Source organism: Trichomycterus rosablanca, chromosome 14 (genome assembly GCF_030014385.1).
Source record: "Trichomycterus rosablanca isolate fTriRos1 chromosome 14, fTriRos1.hap1, whole genome shotgun sequence".
In the NCBI taxonomy this organism is placed as follows: domain Eukaryota; kingdom Metazoa; phylum Chordata; class Actinopteri; order Siluriformes; family Trichomycteridae; genus Trichomycterus; species Trichomycterus rosablanca.
The window spans coordinates 11998272-12015443 of NC_086001.1; the positions used below are offsets into that span (position 1 = coordinate 11998272).

General features: G+C 40.2%; 2 protein-coding genes across 31 annotated transcripts in view; one reads left to right on the forward strand and one right to left on the reverse strand.

Annotated features, from left to right (window-relative positions):
* Positions 1-7724: 7724 nt before the first annotated feature.
* mogs (mannosyl-oligosaccharide glucosidase) lies at positions 7725-15668 on the reverse strand. 2 transcript variants are annotated; one of them, XM_063008248.1, is made up of 5 exons: positions 15622-15668; positions 12933-13295; positions 11741-11964; positions 11468-11661; positions 7725-9674 (listed from the first exon to the last, which is right to left on the reverse strand). In XM_063008248.1, the coding sequence occupies exons 2-5, from the start codon at positions 13282-13284 to the stop codon at positions 7910-7912; spliced, it is 2535 nt and encodes an 844-aa protein (XP_062864318.1). In that variant the 5' UTR covers positions 13285-13295; positions 15622-15668; the 3' UTR covers positions 7725-7909. The 2 variants fall into 2 exon arrangements, with proteins under 2 accessions (XP_062864318.1, XP_062864317.1); XM_063008247.1 differs by lacking the exon at positions 15622-15668 and adding an exon at positions 14540-14566.
* The window catches only part of LOC134326035 (neurexin-1a-like), a 482010-nt gene continuing 479420 nt past the window's right edge, over positions 14583-17172 (forward strand). For all 29 annotated transcript variants that reach the window (XM_063008218.1, XM_063008221.1, XM_063008228.1 and 26 more), the window contains exon 1: positions 14583-14740. The gene's annotated coding sequence lies outside the window, so the exon portion shown is untranslated. The remainder of the gene's footprint in view (positions 14741-17172) is intronic.

The following is a 17172-nucleotide window of genomic DNA, read 5'->3' on the forward strand; positions in this document are numbered from 1 at the left end:
CAGTGAACATGTCCAAATTGTGCCTAAAGTGTCAATATTTTGTGTGACCACCATTATTATCACTGCCTTAACCCTCCTGGGCATGGAATTCACCAGAGCTGCACAGGTTGCTACTGGAATCCTCTTCCACTCCTCCGTGATGACATCACGGAGCTGGTGGATGTTAGACACCTTAAACTCCTCCACCTTCCACTTGAGGATGCGCCACAGGTGCTCAATTGGGTTTAGTCCATCACCTTTACCTTCAGCTTCCTCAGCAAGGCAGTTGTCATCTTGGAGGTTGTGTTTGGGGTCGTTATCCTGTTGGAAAACTGCCATGAGGCCCAGTTTTCGAAGGGAGGGGATCATGCTCTGTTTCAGAATGTCACAGTACATGTTGGAATTCATGTTTCCCTCAATGAACCGCAGCTCCCCAGTGCCAGCAACACTCATGCAGCCCAAGACCATGATGCTACCACCACCATGCTTGACTGTAGGCAAGATACAGTTGTCTTGGTACTTCTCACCAGGGCGCCGCCACACATGCTGGACACCATCTGAGCCAAACAAGTTTATCTTGGTCTCGTCAGACCACAGGGCATTCCAGTAATCCATGTTCTTGGACTGCTTGTCTTCAGCAAACTGTTTGCTGGCTTTCTTGTGCGTCAGCTTCCTTCTGAAATGACGACCATGCAGACCGAGTTGATGCAGTGTGCGGCGTATGGTCTGAGCACTGACAGGCTGACCTCCCACGTCTTCAACCTCTGCAGCAATGCTGGCAGCACTCATGTGTCTATTTTTTAAAGCCAACCTCTGGATATGACGCCGAACACGTGGACTCAACTTCTTTGGTCGACCCTGGCGAAGCCTGTTCCGAGTGGAACCTGTCCTGGAAAACCGCTGTATGACCTTGGCCACCATGCTGTAGCTCAGTTTCAGGGTGTTAGCAATCTTCTTATAGCCCAGGCCATCTTTGTGGAGAGCAACAATTCTATTTCTCACATCCTCAGAGAGTTCTTTGCCATGAGGTGCCATGTTGAATATCCAGTGGCCAGTATGAGAGAATTGTACCCAAAACACCAAATTTAACAGCCCTGCTCCCCATTTACACCTGGGACCTTGACACATGACACCAGGGAGGGACAACGACACATTTGGGCACAATTTGGACACAATTTGGACATGTTCACTGTGGGGTGTACTCACTTATGTTGCCAGCTATTTAGACATTAATGGCTGTGTGTTGAGTTATTTTCAGAAGACAGTAAATCTACACTGCTATACAAGCTGTACACTGACTACTCTAAGTTATATCCAAGTTTCATGTCTATAGTGTTGTCCCATGAAAAGATATAATGAAATATTTGCAGAAATGTGAGGGGTGTACTCACTTTTGTGATACACTGTATATATATATATATATATATATATATATATACATATATATATATATATATATATATATATATATATACACAGGGGTTGGACAAAATAACTGAAACACCTGTCATTTTAGTGTGGGAGGTTTCATGGCTAAATTGGACCAGTCTGGTGGCCAATCTTCATTAATTGCACATTGCGCCAGTAAGAGCAGAGTGTGAAGGTTCAATTAGCAGGGTAAGAGCACAGTTTTGCTCAAAATATTGCAATGCACACAACATTATGGGTGACATACCAGAGTTCAAAAGAGGACAAATTGTTGGTGCACGTCTTGCTGGCGCATCTGTGACCAAGACAGCAAGTCTTTGTGATGTATCAAGAGCCACGGTATCCAGGGTAATGTCAGCATACCACCAAGAAGGACAAACCACATCCAACAGGATTAACTGTGGACGCAAGAGGAAGCTGTCTGAAAGGGATGTTCGGGTGCTAACCCGGATTGTATCCAAAAAACATAAAACCACGGCTGCCCAAATCTCGGCAGAATTAAATGTGCACCTCAACTCTCCTGTTTCCACCAGAACTGTCCGTCGGGAGCTCCACAGGGTCAATATACACGGCCGGGCTGCTATAGCCAAACCTTTGGTCACTCGTGCCAATGCCAAACGTCGGTTTCAATGGTGCAAGGAGCGCAAATCTTGGGCTGTGGACAATGTGAAACATGTATTGTTCTCTGATGAGTCCACCTTTACTGTTTTCCCCACATCCGGGAGAGTTACGGTGTGGAGAAGCCCCAAAGAAGCGTACCACCCAGACTGTTGCATGCCCAGAGTGAAGCATGGGGGTGGATCAGTGATGGTTTGGGCTGCCATATCATGGCATTCCCTTGGCCCAATACTTGTGCTAGATGGGCGCGTCACTGCCAAGGACTACCGAACCATTCTTGAGGACCATGTGCATCCAATGGCGGTGCCGTGTATCAGGATGACAATGCACCAATACACACAGCAAGACTGGTGAAAGATTGGTTTGATGAACATGAAAGTGAAGTTGAACATCTCCCATGGCCTGCACAGTCACCAGATCTAAATATTATTGAGCCACTTTGGGGTGTTTTGGAGAAGCGAGTCAGGAAACGTTTTCCTCCACCAGCATCACGTAGTGACCTGGCCACTATCCTGCAAGAAGAATGGCTTAAAATCCCTCTGACCACTGTGCAGGACTTGTATATGTCATTTCCAAAACGAATTGACGCTGTATTGGCCGCAAAAGGAGGCCCTACACCATACTAATGAATTATTGTGGTCTAAAACAAGGTGTTTCAGTTATTTTGTCCAACCCCTGTATATATATATATATATATATATATATACAGTGTATCACAAAAGTGAGTACACCCCTCACATTTCTGCAGATATTTAAGTATATCTTTTCATGGGACAACACTGACAAAATGACACTTTGACACAATGAAAAGTAGTCTGTGTGCAGCTTATATAACAGTGTAAATTTATTCTTCCCTCAAAATAACTCAATATACAGCCATTAATGTCTAAACCACCGGCAACAAAAGTGAGTACACCCCTAAGAGACTACACCCCTAAATGTCCAAATTGAGCACTGCTTGTCATTTTCCCTCCAAAATGTCATGTGATTTGTTAGTGTTACTAGGTCTCAGGTGTGCATAGGGAGCAGGTGTGTTCAATTTAGTAGTACAGCTCTCACACTCTCTCATACTGGTCACTGAAAGTTCCAACATGGCACCTCATGGCAAAGAACTCTCTGAGGATCTTAAAAGACGAATTGTTGCACTACATGAAGATGGCCAAGGCTACAAGAAGATTGCCAACACCCTGAAACTGAGCTGCAGCACAGTGGCCAAGATCATCCAGCGTTTTAAAAGAGCAGGGTCCACTCAGAACAGACCTCGCTTTGGTCGTCCAAAGAAGCTGAGTGCACGTGCTCAGCGTCACATCCAACTGCTGTCTTTGAAAGATAGGCGCAGGAGTGCTGTCAGCATTGCTGCAGAGATTGAAAAGGTGGGGGGTCAGCCTGTCAGTGCTCAGACCATACGCCGCACACTACATCAAATTGGTCTGCATGGCTGTCACCCCAGAAGGAAGCCTCTTCTGAAGTCTCTACACAAGAAAGCCCGCAAACAGTTTGCTGAAGACATGTCAACAAAGGACATGGATTACTGGAACCATGTCCTATGGTCTGATGAGACCAAGATTAATTTGTTAAAGATTAATTGGTTCAGATGGTCTCAAGCATGTGTGGCGGCAATCAGGTGAGGAGTACAAAGATAAGTGTGTCATGCCTACAGTCAAGCATGGTGGTGGGAATGCCATGGTCTGGGGCTGCATGGGTGCAGCAGGTGTTGGGGAGTTACATTTCATTGAGGGACACATGAACTCCAATATGTACTGTGAAATACTGAAGCAGAGCATGATCCCTTCCCTCCGGAAACTGGGTCGCAGGGCAGTGTTCCAGCATGATAATGACCCCAAACACACCTCTAAGACGACCACTGCTTTATTGAAGAGGCTGAGGGTAAAGGTGATGGACTGGCCAAGCATGTCTCCAGACCTAAACCCAATAGAACATCTTTGGGGCATCCTCAAGCGGAAGGTGGAGGAGTGCAAAGTCTCGAATATCCGCCAGCTCCGTGATGTCGTCATGGAGGAGTGGAAAAGCATTCCAGTGGCAACCTGTGAAGCTCTGGTACACTCCATGCCCAGGAGAGTTAAGGCAGTTCTGGGAAATAATGGTGGCCACACAAAATATTGACACTTCAGGAACTTTCACTAAGGGGTGTACTCACTTTTGTTGCCGGTGGTTTAGACATTAATGGCTGTATATTGAGTTATTTTGAGGGAAGAATAAATTTACACTGTTATATAAGCTGCACACAGACTACTTTTCATTGTGTCAAAGTGTCATTTTGTCAGTGTTGTCCCATGAAAAGATATACTTAAATATCTGCAGAAATGTGAGGGGTGTACTCACTTTTGTGATACACTGTATATATATATCAGTTTTCATTCCATATATATCTAATTTCATTTTACATATATCACGTTTCATGTTATATATATTGAGTTTCCTTTTATAATGAAAACTCGATATATATGGAATGAATACTGATATACATATATATCAGTTTTTATTTTATATATATCAGTTTTCATTTTATATATATTAAGTTTTATTTTATATATAACAAGTTCCAATATATAAATATCAGTTTTCATTCCATATATATCTAGTTTCATTTTATATATATTACGTTTCATTTTATATACTGTATATTGAGTTTCATTTTATATATATATATCAGTTTTCATTCCATACATATCTAGTTTCGTTTGATATATATCGAGTTTTATTTTATATACTGTATATCAGTTTTCATTTTATACATATCAAGTTTCATTTTATATATATCGAGATTCATTTTATATATATATATATATATATATATACACAGTATATAAGAGACTACACCCCTAAATGTCCAAATTGAGCACTGCTTGCCATTTTCCCTCCAAAATGTCATGTGATTTGTTAGTGTTACTAGGTCTCAGGTGTGCATAGGGAGCAGGTGTGTTCAAATTAGTAGTACAGCTCTCACACTCTCTCATACTGGTCACTGAAAGTTCCAACATGGCACCTCATGGCAAAGAACTCTCTGAGGATCTTAAAAGACGAATTGTTGCGCTACATGAAGATGGCCAAGGCTACAAGAAGATTGCCAACACCCTGAAACTGAGCTGCAGCACAGTGGCCAAGATCATCCAGCGTTTTAAAAGAGCAGGGTCCACTCAGAACAGACCTCGCGTTGGTCGTCCAAAGAAGCTGAGTGCACGTGCTCAGCGTCACATCCAACTGCTGTCTTTGAAAGATAGGCGCAGGAGTGCTGTCAGCATTGCTGCAGAGATTGAAAAGGTGGGGGGTCAGCCTGTCAGTGCTCAGACCATACGCCGCACACTACATCAAATTGGTCTGCATGGCTGTCACCCCAGAAGGAAGCCTCTTCTGAAGTCTCTACACAAGAAAGCCCGCAAACAGTTTGCTGAAGACATGTCAACAAAGGACATGGATTACTGGAACCATGTCCTATGGTCTGATGAGACCAAGATTAATTTGTTTGGTTCAGATGGTCTCAAGCATGTGTGGCGGCAATCAGGTGAGGAGTACAAAGATAAGTGTGTCATGCCTACAGTCAAGCATGGTGGTGGGAATGCCATGGTCTGGGGCTGCATGAGTGCAGCAGGTGTTGGGGAGTTACATTTCATTGAGGGACACATGAACTCCAATATGTACTGTGAAATACTGAAGCAGAGCATGATCCCCTCCCTCCGGAAACTGGGTCGCAGGGCAGTGTTCCAGCATGATAATGACCCCAAACACACCTCTAAGACGACCACTGCTTTATTGAAGAGGCTGAGGGTAAAGGTGATGGACTGGCCAAGCATGTCTCCAGACCTAAACCCAATAGAACATCTTTGGGGCATCCTCAAGCGGAAGGTGGAGGAGCGCAAAGTCTCGAATATCCGCCAGCTCCGTGATGTCGTCATGGAAAAGCATTCCAGTGGCAACCTGTGAAGCTCTGGTAAACTTCATGCCCAGGAGAGTTAATGCAGTTCTGGGAAATAATGGTGGCCACACAAAATATTGACACTTCAGGAACTTTCACTAAGGGGTGTACTCACTTTTGTTTCCGGTGGTTTAGACATTAATGGCTGTATATTGAGTTATTTTGAGGGAAGAATAAATTTACACTGTTATATAAGCTGCACACAGACTACTTTTCATTGTGTCAAAGTGTCAGTGTTGTCCCATGAAAAGATGTACTTAAATATCTGCAGAAATGTGAGGGGTGTACTCACTTTTGTGATACACTGTATATATATATATATATATATATATATATATATATATATATATATATATATATATATATATATATATATATATATATATATATATACACACACACATAACTATATTTAAATACTGTTTTTTGGTGGGAAACAAATAAATCTAACACCTTTACTCTTTCGATAATGCTGCACCAACACATTTGTGAGCACCTAATTACAAGGCCTAACAAGTAGCTGGTCTCATAGATTTAATAAAAACATTTAAGTGATTAGCACAAGGTACTTTCATTTCATTTTCATTTCATACAATGTATTCATTTATTCAATTGTTTGGTTAAAGAACTGAGCTTCTTGTGCCAAAATCAGTGCTCATTTATTCACAGTACTACTGCTGTAGGCCCCAAATACACAGGAAAGTTATTATTTTGATATATTAAAAATGCCTAAAACATGTGAAAGCAGCTAAACTAAAAGACCCAGAATACCAGAGTAAATTCATCAGTAAGTTCTGAACCACACATAAACGTCTGTTACGTCTAAGAGACATTAAGAGACATGAGTTTGAGTTTAAGCAGGGTTGAGTGCGACATCTGGTGTTAAAACAATGATACTGCATTAAATAGCATCTACCCGTTTTCAAAGGATAAAGTAATTTCGGACCCATCCAGTTTTTAAACCTCTACTGCAGGTAAAAACCTAGAAAATCTACAGAATGACCATTTCCTAATAAAAACATCGAACCATCTGCATAAAGGTTGTTACACCTTGTTTGCATTTCTATTTTTAATAACATTTTATTGTTAATGATTTTCCTCATGTATTATTCGAACTACAACTGCTGTTTTTTTTCTTCATTTGTTTTTTTTTACCAAAAGGTGGTTCTGATATAAACCTTTTCACCCACCTGAGGCCGACGCCCGTATCTTTGAGGCAGGCATGCCAACAATGTCGTTCCTGCCGGACCTCTGGATGTGATGGGAATCTGCAGTTAAGTCCTGAAACCAACAAACCCTATTCTATCATAGACTGAAGGATGATAAACTCTACTTGTATGCTTTTAATTTTTTTGCTTTAATTTACCTGTCAAGTACCTGCTTTATTTAATCAAATTCTAATCCTTTCAAATCCTCTAGGTCACTCAAGGAGGATGGAGGTCCCTGTGGAGTCTGGTTCCACTGATGCTTTCTTCCTTGTAATGGTTAAGGATTTTTTTTACCTTAGGCTTGCTCATCAGGAGATTTCAGTCCTTGAATTTGTAAAGTTGCTTTGAGAAATTGTCTATTGGAAATAAGCACTATACAAATAAATTTGAATTGAATTAAAAAACAAACAAATAACACTTTTATATTGACAATTTGATCTTTCCTCTGATTCCTCTGGTTTTCTACATGATAACATTGAATTCAGATTAAATAAGAACCATTAGTACAATTATTACATTGCAGAAAATTGGATTCATAAAAGCAGCTTGACTCATCATTATAAAAAAGCTCCTCTTTAATTAAATCACACCAAAATCTTGTCAAAATACAGTGAACAATTAAAAAAAACAAAACAGTTTTTTCTTCATCAATTAATGAAACAAGAACTCGTGAATGGGCAGCATTTCTTGAGATGGCGCATTTGGATAGCCCGCATGTTAAAATACTGAACTTGCAACGGTCTCAGTACTGTTCACCCATCATTAGCAGAGTCAGAGCTGACCAGCCAGTAAAGGGATGGCTTCCTTGTCCCCTGCCAGTGCTGTCGTTATACTGTTCCCAGATATAGCCAGTTGCCTGGTATTGTTTGTAAATGTTATTGATAACATTAGTCCTGAGCTCTTGATAGAGAGCAGCAGCCTTGTCCTGGTATGGCCCCTCTACACTGCTGTAATGATGCAGTGCCTTTATTGCTAAGTAATTCATGTTGATCCATATCGCTCCGCGCCAGTAAGGGGCATCATGCTCGGTGTTGCGCTTCATATACAGAGGATCCGAATGAGACAGTGAGCGCAAGCCGTAGGGCGTCCAAAGGCGGTCAGGATCCCTAATATCTCGCAATATGTGCTCGATTTTGTCGGATTCGGGTGTCAGGATTTGAAGCAGGAAGGGGAACAGACTAACGTAGCCAAGCGCGTTGACAAACTGAAGTTTGGGGGCTTTGCGAACTGCTCGCACCAGGCGTGCCGCTGGGAAATGGTGCCTTGGCTGCCCAGGTGGCACAAAGACCTTTTCTTGCTGCAAGGAAACGGCATGGGTGTGGTTGCCATAGTCGCAAAAAGCACGATGCTGCTCAGACCAGTGCAACTCATTCAGTAGTGTGTTATCGCTCAGGGTTTGGTAGGTGCGTTCGTATTCCTGATAGGGCTCGCCAATCAGTTGTGCAGCTCTTGACATGACCCGGGATGCCAACGCCATCCAGCAGTGCAAATCGACATGCCTTTCGTCTGCAGATGGATGTGACGCACGAGGGTAGTCGTCCAACCCAGAGGTCAATGTCTTAGGGTTGAGAAAAAGGTTGGTGTCTGTGTCTCTGCCTCGCCAACGGTAGGAGTTGGGCAGAGGTCCTGCTTGGGTGGTATTATACCAATCGAACCAAGTCTGAAGTCGAGGGTAGAGTCTGCGAAGGAAGGATAGAGTCTTCTGAAAAGATTCATTTTCAGGAAGGGTCTCGAGCTTCTCAACAAACTCCTCCAGGACTAAGAAGAATGTTGGCGGGTTGCCATTTTCATTGCGCTGCACCACAAACTCTGAAGGAACCTTGCTGAGGGCTTCATCCCCCAAAATCTGCTCACGTGGGATCCAGCCTTCAATGTTAATCAAGTCCAGCCAATGCCCGACAACCTCACGGGTCACCTGCGAATCCCATTTGCTTAGAAGGAGCTGATGGAAGCCTTCATCCCACAAGAATCCCCTTGGGAAAAAGGAACGAGAGGGCACTGCAGTAAACAATGCCCCCTCAGGGTAGAGTAAGGGGTGCTCGTTGTAAACTGACTGCACCACAGACTGTCCAAAAAAGTAGCCAATTCCACCAAGCATGTTGCTAAAAGCAGCCTTGACGAATTTAACCTGGGATGGATTGAAACCTTTAACCTGAAGCCCGAAGGTCTTCTCAAACTTCTCATTAAAAGCCGTCTTCTGCTGCTCCAGCTCCTCAGTCAGCACCGAGCCCACCAACTGGTTCGGTCGGTCATGGAAGCTTCCGGACTCAAACAAAACTTCGATCTGGAATGGGGCCTGGACAGTTACCTGATGAACAATAAAGTCACTCTGTACGCGGTTATCGTTTTGCGAGTGCTGCTCTGGAGGGGGTGAATAGGTGTCCACGGCGAAGTAAGGTCTTCTCTCACCAGAGGGTGAATTGAAAACAAATCTGCGACTCATGCTGCTCTCCACTATGTTTTTCAACCTGTCCAGACCAGGGCTCCGTGTCTGGAGATAATTGTAGCTGAGGAAAAGAGATAGATCATGGCTTGTTTTTATTAAAAATAAATAAATTAAATGAAAAAAAAAAAGAATTAAAAAATATCAACACATGATTTTGTCCTCTGTTGTAACTTTTTTTTTTTTACCTCCTCGGCTGGTCTGTTAATTTTGATGTTGCTGTGATCTGACAGACTGACACTTACCTATCATCTGATTTAACACAAATAAATCAGTAGACATAATGTTTCTTAAAAAGTAAAGCAGTCTAAAGTATCTGATAGTGATTTTGTGGTGTTACTCTAAAAAGATCAGTGCTGTTAAGGGAAAAAGCCTTATTACTATTCAATAAAACCCACTAGCCCACTACTATTGGTCAGACATGATTGGCTTGGGAAGGGTTGACCCAATAGCCTAGCCACTGGGAAGTGCACTTATCAGTACACTCTTAGTGACTGACCCAGGCATGGATAAAATAAGGAGGGTTGCATCATCCAACATAAAAACAACAACACTGACTAATATGATTCGCTGTGGCGACCCCTAAAAATATGTGAGCATCCGAATTATTTAAATATGTTGTTTTTAAAAAAAAGTACTACATCAGGGGTGCCCAATACGTCGATCGCGTACATGCTGGTAGATCGCACCTGATTCTAACAGGTCAACATGATTGTTGAAGTGTGGTCACTGTTCTTTAATTTGCGGTTTGCCTTTACCTAGTGGAAATATTGAGAAATGCAATTTATTACAGGTTAGAATGAACTGGCGCATGTACTCCCCATGTCTGTGTGGCTTTTCTCCGGGTTGGAAACGCGCTAGTAGGTGTAGTTGCTGCTCTAAATTGCACCTGTATGTGTGAGTAAGTGGATAAATGAGTGTGTGATGCTTTGCGATGGTTTGACGCGCCCTGTCCAGGGCGTATCTTTGTCTTGCGCCCAGTGTTTGTGACACTGGACCCACTGGATCCATGCATGTCCTGTAATGCTGAATATCAATATAGGCAAATGAAGCGCATTTATAAAAAAATAAAAAATAAAAAAGCTACAAAGCATTTTTGAAAAATGATGAGGCCAACCTTTTTAAAAAGTAGATCGTGATGACCTGTCAACTGAAATAGTAGATCTCAAGCCACAAAAGTATGGGCACCCCTGTACTACATAGTAGCCACAAATAGTACAAAAGTTTTAAATGAATGCATTATTAATTTGCTGGATGTCCTGTAGGTTGTAAATGTATAAGATTTAAAAAAACCTACACACAGACATCATGTCTGTATGTACACACCCGACAAGCCAATAACACGGCTGGGTTTTTAAATCCTGAATAGGAGTGGTACATAACTTACCACTGCACCACCTGAGCGTCCTTTGAGAGTCAGGTCAACGTGTCAGCCATCAGCCAGACCAGTAAAATTTACATTTTCAGCATTTAGCAGATGCAAAGATCCAAAGTGATATATTGTACAGTATATCAGTATATATTGTCTAAGCTATTAAGGGTTAAGGGTCTTGCTCAAGGGTCCAAAAGTGGCAACCTGGCAGTGGTGGGGCTTGAACCACCGACCTTTACCACTAGACCACAACTGCCCTGTTAAATAACGCAGTAGTTACCTTTTTAAATAAAATTCTTCTAGCTCCTTAATATTAGCATCAGTAGCAAAATTACCACAGAGGTGGAGGTATAATAAACACTAAGTCAAATTCATTTACAGTGTGTGTAGAAATAAAATCCTGTAACACATCTGACCCTGTAATTCTTTCTCTAATTGTGAAACAGTTTAAACAACTGTGTGTGTGTCTGAGCTATTTAAAATACCTGGCATATTTTGCACTAGCCGTCTCTCCGGCAGTTGGTTTGCGAAAAGTGATCTTGAAGTTTCCCAGTTCCTCCGAAGTGCCAGTAACGGAGCTCAGGTGACTTTTTTCCTCAATGTGACCTTGCAGGGAACCCTGAGTATCCGCGGCCACGTAGAACATAAGCGAGATGATCGGAGCTTGAGGGGCAGAGCTCTAGGGGGGAAAAAAAGTCATGTAATAGGAAAATGTTTATGTAGACCGATTTATAAATTGCACTTGATATTTTACTCACGTGTTGTTTGGCTGTTATTCTCCATGTCCAATCACCACCATGCTCCCCACCTACACGTTTAGCATACTCTGTTGTGAGGATGAAATCGTCGTCGTGAATCTCCTGCACACCGAAGTTAAGGCCGTTGTGCATCAGCCAGCCGTAGGAGCGTAAATGGTCCCCCTGTTCACACGTGTGCCTAAGCTTTAACTCCCCATCCGAGAACTGACGCATCCACATTAAACCTGCAAAGCCACACACAGAGACACTGACGTATCGCTGCTGCTGATGGAAGAACATGTGCGCAATATGACTTTAATGAGCATTAAATACTTGGTCAGTCAATTGTACTGCCAGTGGAACTGGTAAGTTTTGTTTTTGCACTAATATTATAAAATAATAATATTATAATAATAGTATAATAATATAAGAAAGCACTGATAACGTCTCTAACTACTCAAATGAACACCAAACCTGTCAAATAGCAGCATTTTCTTTTTTGTAGTTAATCTGTTAGGCTAAAGGCAGAGGCTGAAATTGAAGGACACAAAGCTGTTGTTCTCACACGCCCACTCCGACACGTGTGCAGTAGCCAATGGCTCCTTTCACCTACCACAAATGGGTTCACACAGAGCATTTAACGTGTAACGTCCATTGTTCACCATCTCTGTGTAAACACCATCGACTAACCAGCAGAGGAAGCCAGCAAAATCAGGAGACATGTTAAAGATTAAGGTGTAACAAATAAGTCATACTTTGAATAATGATGTTGAGTAAAATTACTTTAATTAACCATTGATAATTGAGTTGAAAGTGGAGCTGTGGATCTCAAGCACTCACGTTTTTTTAAAACCTGCTTAATGTCAGGCACTTCAATTTTATTTCTAAAATATATCTCGGGCTGTTTCAAAAATGGCAACGTGCTGCATAGCCCACGGGCTGAAGTTTGGACACCCCTGCATTAGTTTCCTGCTACAACAAAAGTTTAACACCCTCTTTATTCACACAATTCATAAAATACTTACATTTACATTTGTGACATTTAGCAGGTGTTTTTATACTAAGCGACTTGGCCTTTCTCAGGGGTCCAACAGTGGCAGGGCTTGAACCAACAACCTTACTGATTTCTAGACCAGCACCGTAACCACTATATGGTGTGCATAACAATGTAAACAATCAATAATTACTGACAAAACTGTCAAAAAACTCTCACCTGTAACAACAGACTTTGGACTTCTTGTTTTCATGCCAAAATAGACCTGGGGCCGATATGTGCCCCAAAACCTTTCCGGGGACACAGCAGCACTGGTGCTATTGGCGTCTAGCACCCGTGGAGAAGGGTGCGGCGTCACGACTCTTTTGGCCAATAACGAGCGCATGTACAGGGCATAGAAAAACCAGATAAGACTGAAAATGCACAACCCGATAGATATGTTGATAAGAATCTTGCCGATGTCCGCAGGCTTCTTCTTTTTTTTCTCTTTGCGACCTTGGAGGATTGGTTTTTCCTCCTGCGAGTGAGGCACTCCATTTCTGGCCACATTTCTTTTTCTCTGCCTTGTCATCTTTTCTTGACCTAAGAGTAAAATATAGTGTACAGTTTAGACAAAACAATGTAGTCAAAACGTTGTCCATATCTGTAAAATGCCAGTACTACACTGTAAGCCCGGACTTTATATGTAATCAAACATTTTTAGTACAACATACATAAATTATTTAAGTTTTTTTGCTCTACTATAAAATCTACAACTACAAAAAACTACATTGTACTCATTTGAGTGCACATTTAAATGTGCTAAAAGATTTAAGTTTACTAAACAAAAGAAATTACTTTTTAATCAGATTTACGTGTAAGTCCGCCTTTTTTCAGCTTGCTGTTGGTGAATCAGGCAAAAATGATTTTCTTGTGTTCGGGTAGCCATTTGTTTTAACTTTTGTAACCTATTGTTGCAAATTACTTTTTACTTTTCATTTAAGGCTTTTTGCAAAAGTAAACTTGTCTTTCTTGGATGTCTTTTGCCAAGTGGAACCTTTGTTAAACTAAGTCGACGAACATTTTCTTCCTGCTATTTTTGAGTAGCATGTACACCAGTCTAACAGGGCTTTTTCATCTTCCATTAACCCAACTTCAGTCTAATTTTGGTAAGTGTTGTACTTTACTTAACAATTTTCATACGAAGCAAAGAGTGTGCTGGCTTGCTTTATTTTAATCCTTAAATGAATGGTATTAATGTTGATATTAATACTTCTGTTTCTTTGTTTTGTTTTAGAGAGCTGCCAGCCAAACGTTAAGAAATCAGCTTGCTATGTAAAACAGGTACAGGTTCATGGTTACTGTAAAGAGCTGTTTGTGCTTTCATCAGAACTTTATATACAGTTTGTACAGTTTTAAAGATGTTTTCCTGACATGTTGTATTTTAAGTAAATACTACTGAAGTTAAATTAAAGAAAAATAATTTTATTATTCTGTCTGTTTTTCTATAAACATTTCTAATTGATATTTAAAATGTAATTAACATGAAAACTAAGAAGAAATCAATATTTTTTTTATGGCAACTGGTTTCCTCAAATTTTTTAAGTAAATTGAACTTATTCGGCCTTACAGTGTAAAGCTAATTTTGTCATTTTGTGTTATGATTCATAAGTATGCTAAATAAATTAAAATAAATCTATTCTATTATTAAATAAGTGCTAAATTGGGCTGAAATAAGCTTTTGTTGTCAATTTCTGACCACATTGCCTTAACTAATGACCAGGTTTTTAATTAAACTAGGTTCTGCGTTACATTTAATGAGACTTTGTTGCATAGCAACAGCTCACCTGAGGTGATTTAAATTCCTGTCAGAAGAAACGGCTAATTAGCGGACAGCTAATTCAAACATTTTTGTGGCTCTTTTGGTGTAAAGTTGTCTTTCTTTAACTGTTTTATTTTCTATTACAAATGTGGCAAAACCCCAGTGGTGCTACCAGCCTGTTGGGCATTTTGGCTGTCAACGAGAAGTCCGAGGTCTGTTGTTACAGGTGAGTTTGGAGACAGTCTTGTCAGTCAGCGTTGAAGACGCCATACTGTCTAATTTAAAGGGACGGTTGTGTTATTGTATTTCGCCCAGTAATTCTGAAACCCGGACCCACTGTAACCCCGACCAGGATAAATTCGGTGGTAAAAAAATATATATAAAAAAAGAAAAGAATGACTTTCCCCTTTGTTTGCTATTTCGTTCGCTATATTGTTTAAAGAAAGCTCAAATTACTATTTAAAAATTCATTCCAATATTGATATTGTACAGTCATATTGCCTAGCCCTAAATAATGTTAAATAAAATATAAAGCACATAATATAAAGAATACTTTTAACGTAACAACATTTTAACATAATATATACTACAGTACTGTGTGGTTTTTGAAAGCAGCATTAATACTCTAGCTGGGTGGCAAGCATAGTAAGGTGTTTGCTAAGCTAACTGGGTTTTATACTGTTAATTGCTAATTGCATTTCTGTTATGAATTGCAACTAATACATGTCTGCAAAAAGGCATAATTCTACATTTAATACGTTCCTAATTTTCCGCATTTTCAGAATGGTTAGTAATCAAAAACACAGCAAACGTGAGTAGCCAACAGAATGAATGGCTGTATCTCAAATCGCACACTACCATACTAAGTAGTATGTGAAAACCGTAATCAGGTCATTAGCGTCGTTACTCTTTCTACACACTACCTAGTACGGTAGAATGCGATTTAGGACGCACCCCATGACTTCGCTGCACAATCCTTCCTTATAGTTCAGGCTAGCGTATCCTCTATTTTCTCATTTATCATATTAATATTTTCAATGATATTCGCTTCTCATTTATCAAAACAATCAATTACTGTTTAAATGGTGGTGAATTGCGCGAGATTACCTTAACTAGACGTCAAAAATCGGTTGAACATCGCTACCTGTTTAGCTCTTCCTATGACGAGTCATTACGCCCCACTGTCGAGTCGCTGCGTTCTGATTGGTCAGTATGTGTAGTGTCTCAAATAGCGTTGTAGTGCGCACTAGAAAGGGTGGAACCATCCACCCTATCTAGTGCGCACTATAAAGCTATTTGAGACACTACGCATACTTAGTTTAGTTTATTTATAAAGCACTCTTAAAACAACTTACGTTGACCAGTGTTGTACATTCATTCAGATATACACATAAAACAAAAACAATTTCACAGACAAATAAAACAAAAATAAATAAAAATAAATAAATAAAAACAAAAAATAAAAGGTGCGCTTATATAGGGAGAAAGGAGTTCATTCATTTCAGTGTCAAAATTCTCTGCACCTGATTTCTGACATATTTTTGGAATACTTTGATACACATAATACCTAATAAGTGGTACTATATGATGTGTACAATATGATGTGTTTATTTTTTTTAATATATTTAAATTACCTTCTGGGACAAACTGATGATTATTAATAAAACCCCTTTATTTGTCTTATACAACTGTAATACAATTGTACAGTATAAAAATATTTTTCCACATTGATCAAAATATGATTTCAGGAAATAAATTAATAAGCATATAGATATTACAATTTAAATTATGATTATCTTTATTTTATAGTATTCAAATACTTGAATATTTACATTTTAAATAAAATATAAGCCAGTAGTAAGCTTTCTGTCTGTAGAGTTAAAATATTTTTGAGGAACTCTCTAGAACCAGTTTTTTTTCTTTGATATTTCAGTATTTTTAACAAACAATGTTAATGTTCATTTACAATGATTCCTACGAAAACCTGCAGTTTGTTTGATTACCAATTAAATAACGTTAACTCACTAATGGGTTTGTACATGCTGCAACTCACCAGTAGAGGGAAGCAGCGAGTTATTCCAGAATTCTATTTGTACGGCTCACATGGGGTAGTATGGTGGCACATACTCTGACCTTGGACTGAACTACTCCTGTAAATATTGGCAACTGTTGGACCTCCATTTTCAGCTGTTTGGAAATGACCCGTCCTATATCCCTTCCTAAACTAATGAGCAGTGACAATTGTTTCTCTGAGGTCATCACTAATGTTTTTATTTATACCATGACATAGACAACACATCTGATGTAGACACACCTTAGTGCTCAAGAAAACCAAAATGCTGTTTTTACAGAGGTAGTCACATGACTTGGTGATTAAGTATTTCTGTGCTCTTAATCATCAAAATTAGAAGGGGAGTTCTGGTGTTTCAGCCACACTAATTGGTGACAGGTGAATAAAATTAATTATATGAAGTGAGTGATCTGCTTCCAACTTGGTGGCAGGTGTTTGGTTAAAGCCTCTCTGTGCACAAATTGAAAAATGGCTTGGTGTGGAAAAACTACAGTAGCCTAAATCTGAACAGCTTTAGAATAAATTGATGCATTCAGCATCAATTTCTGACAAAAATGTTCAGTAATTTGCACAACTCTGTTTGTCAC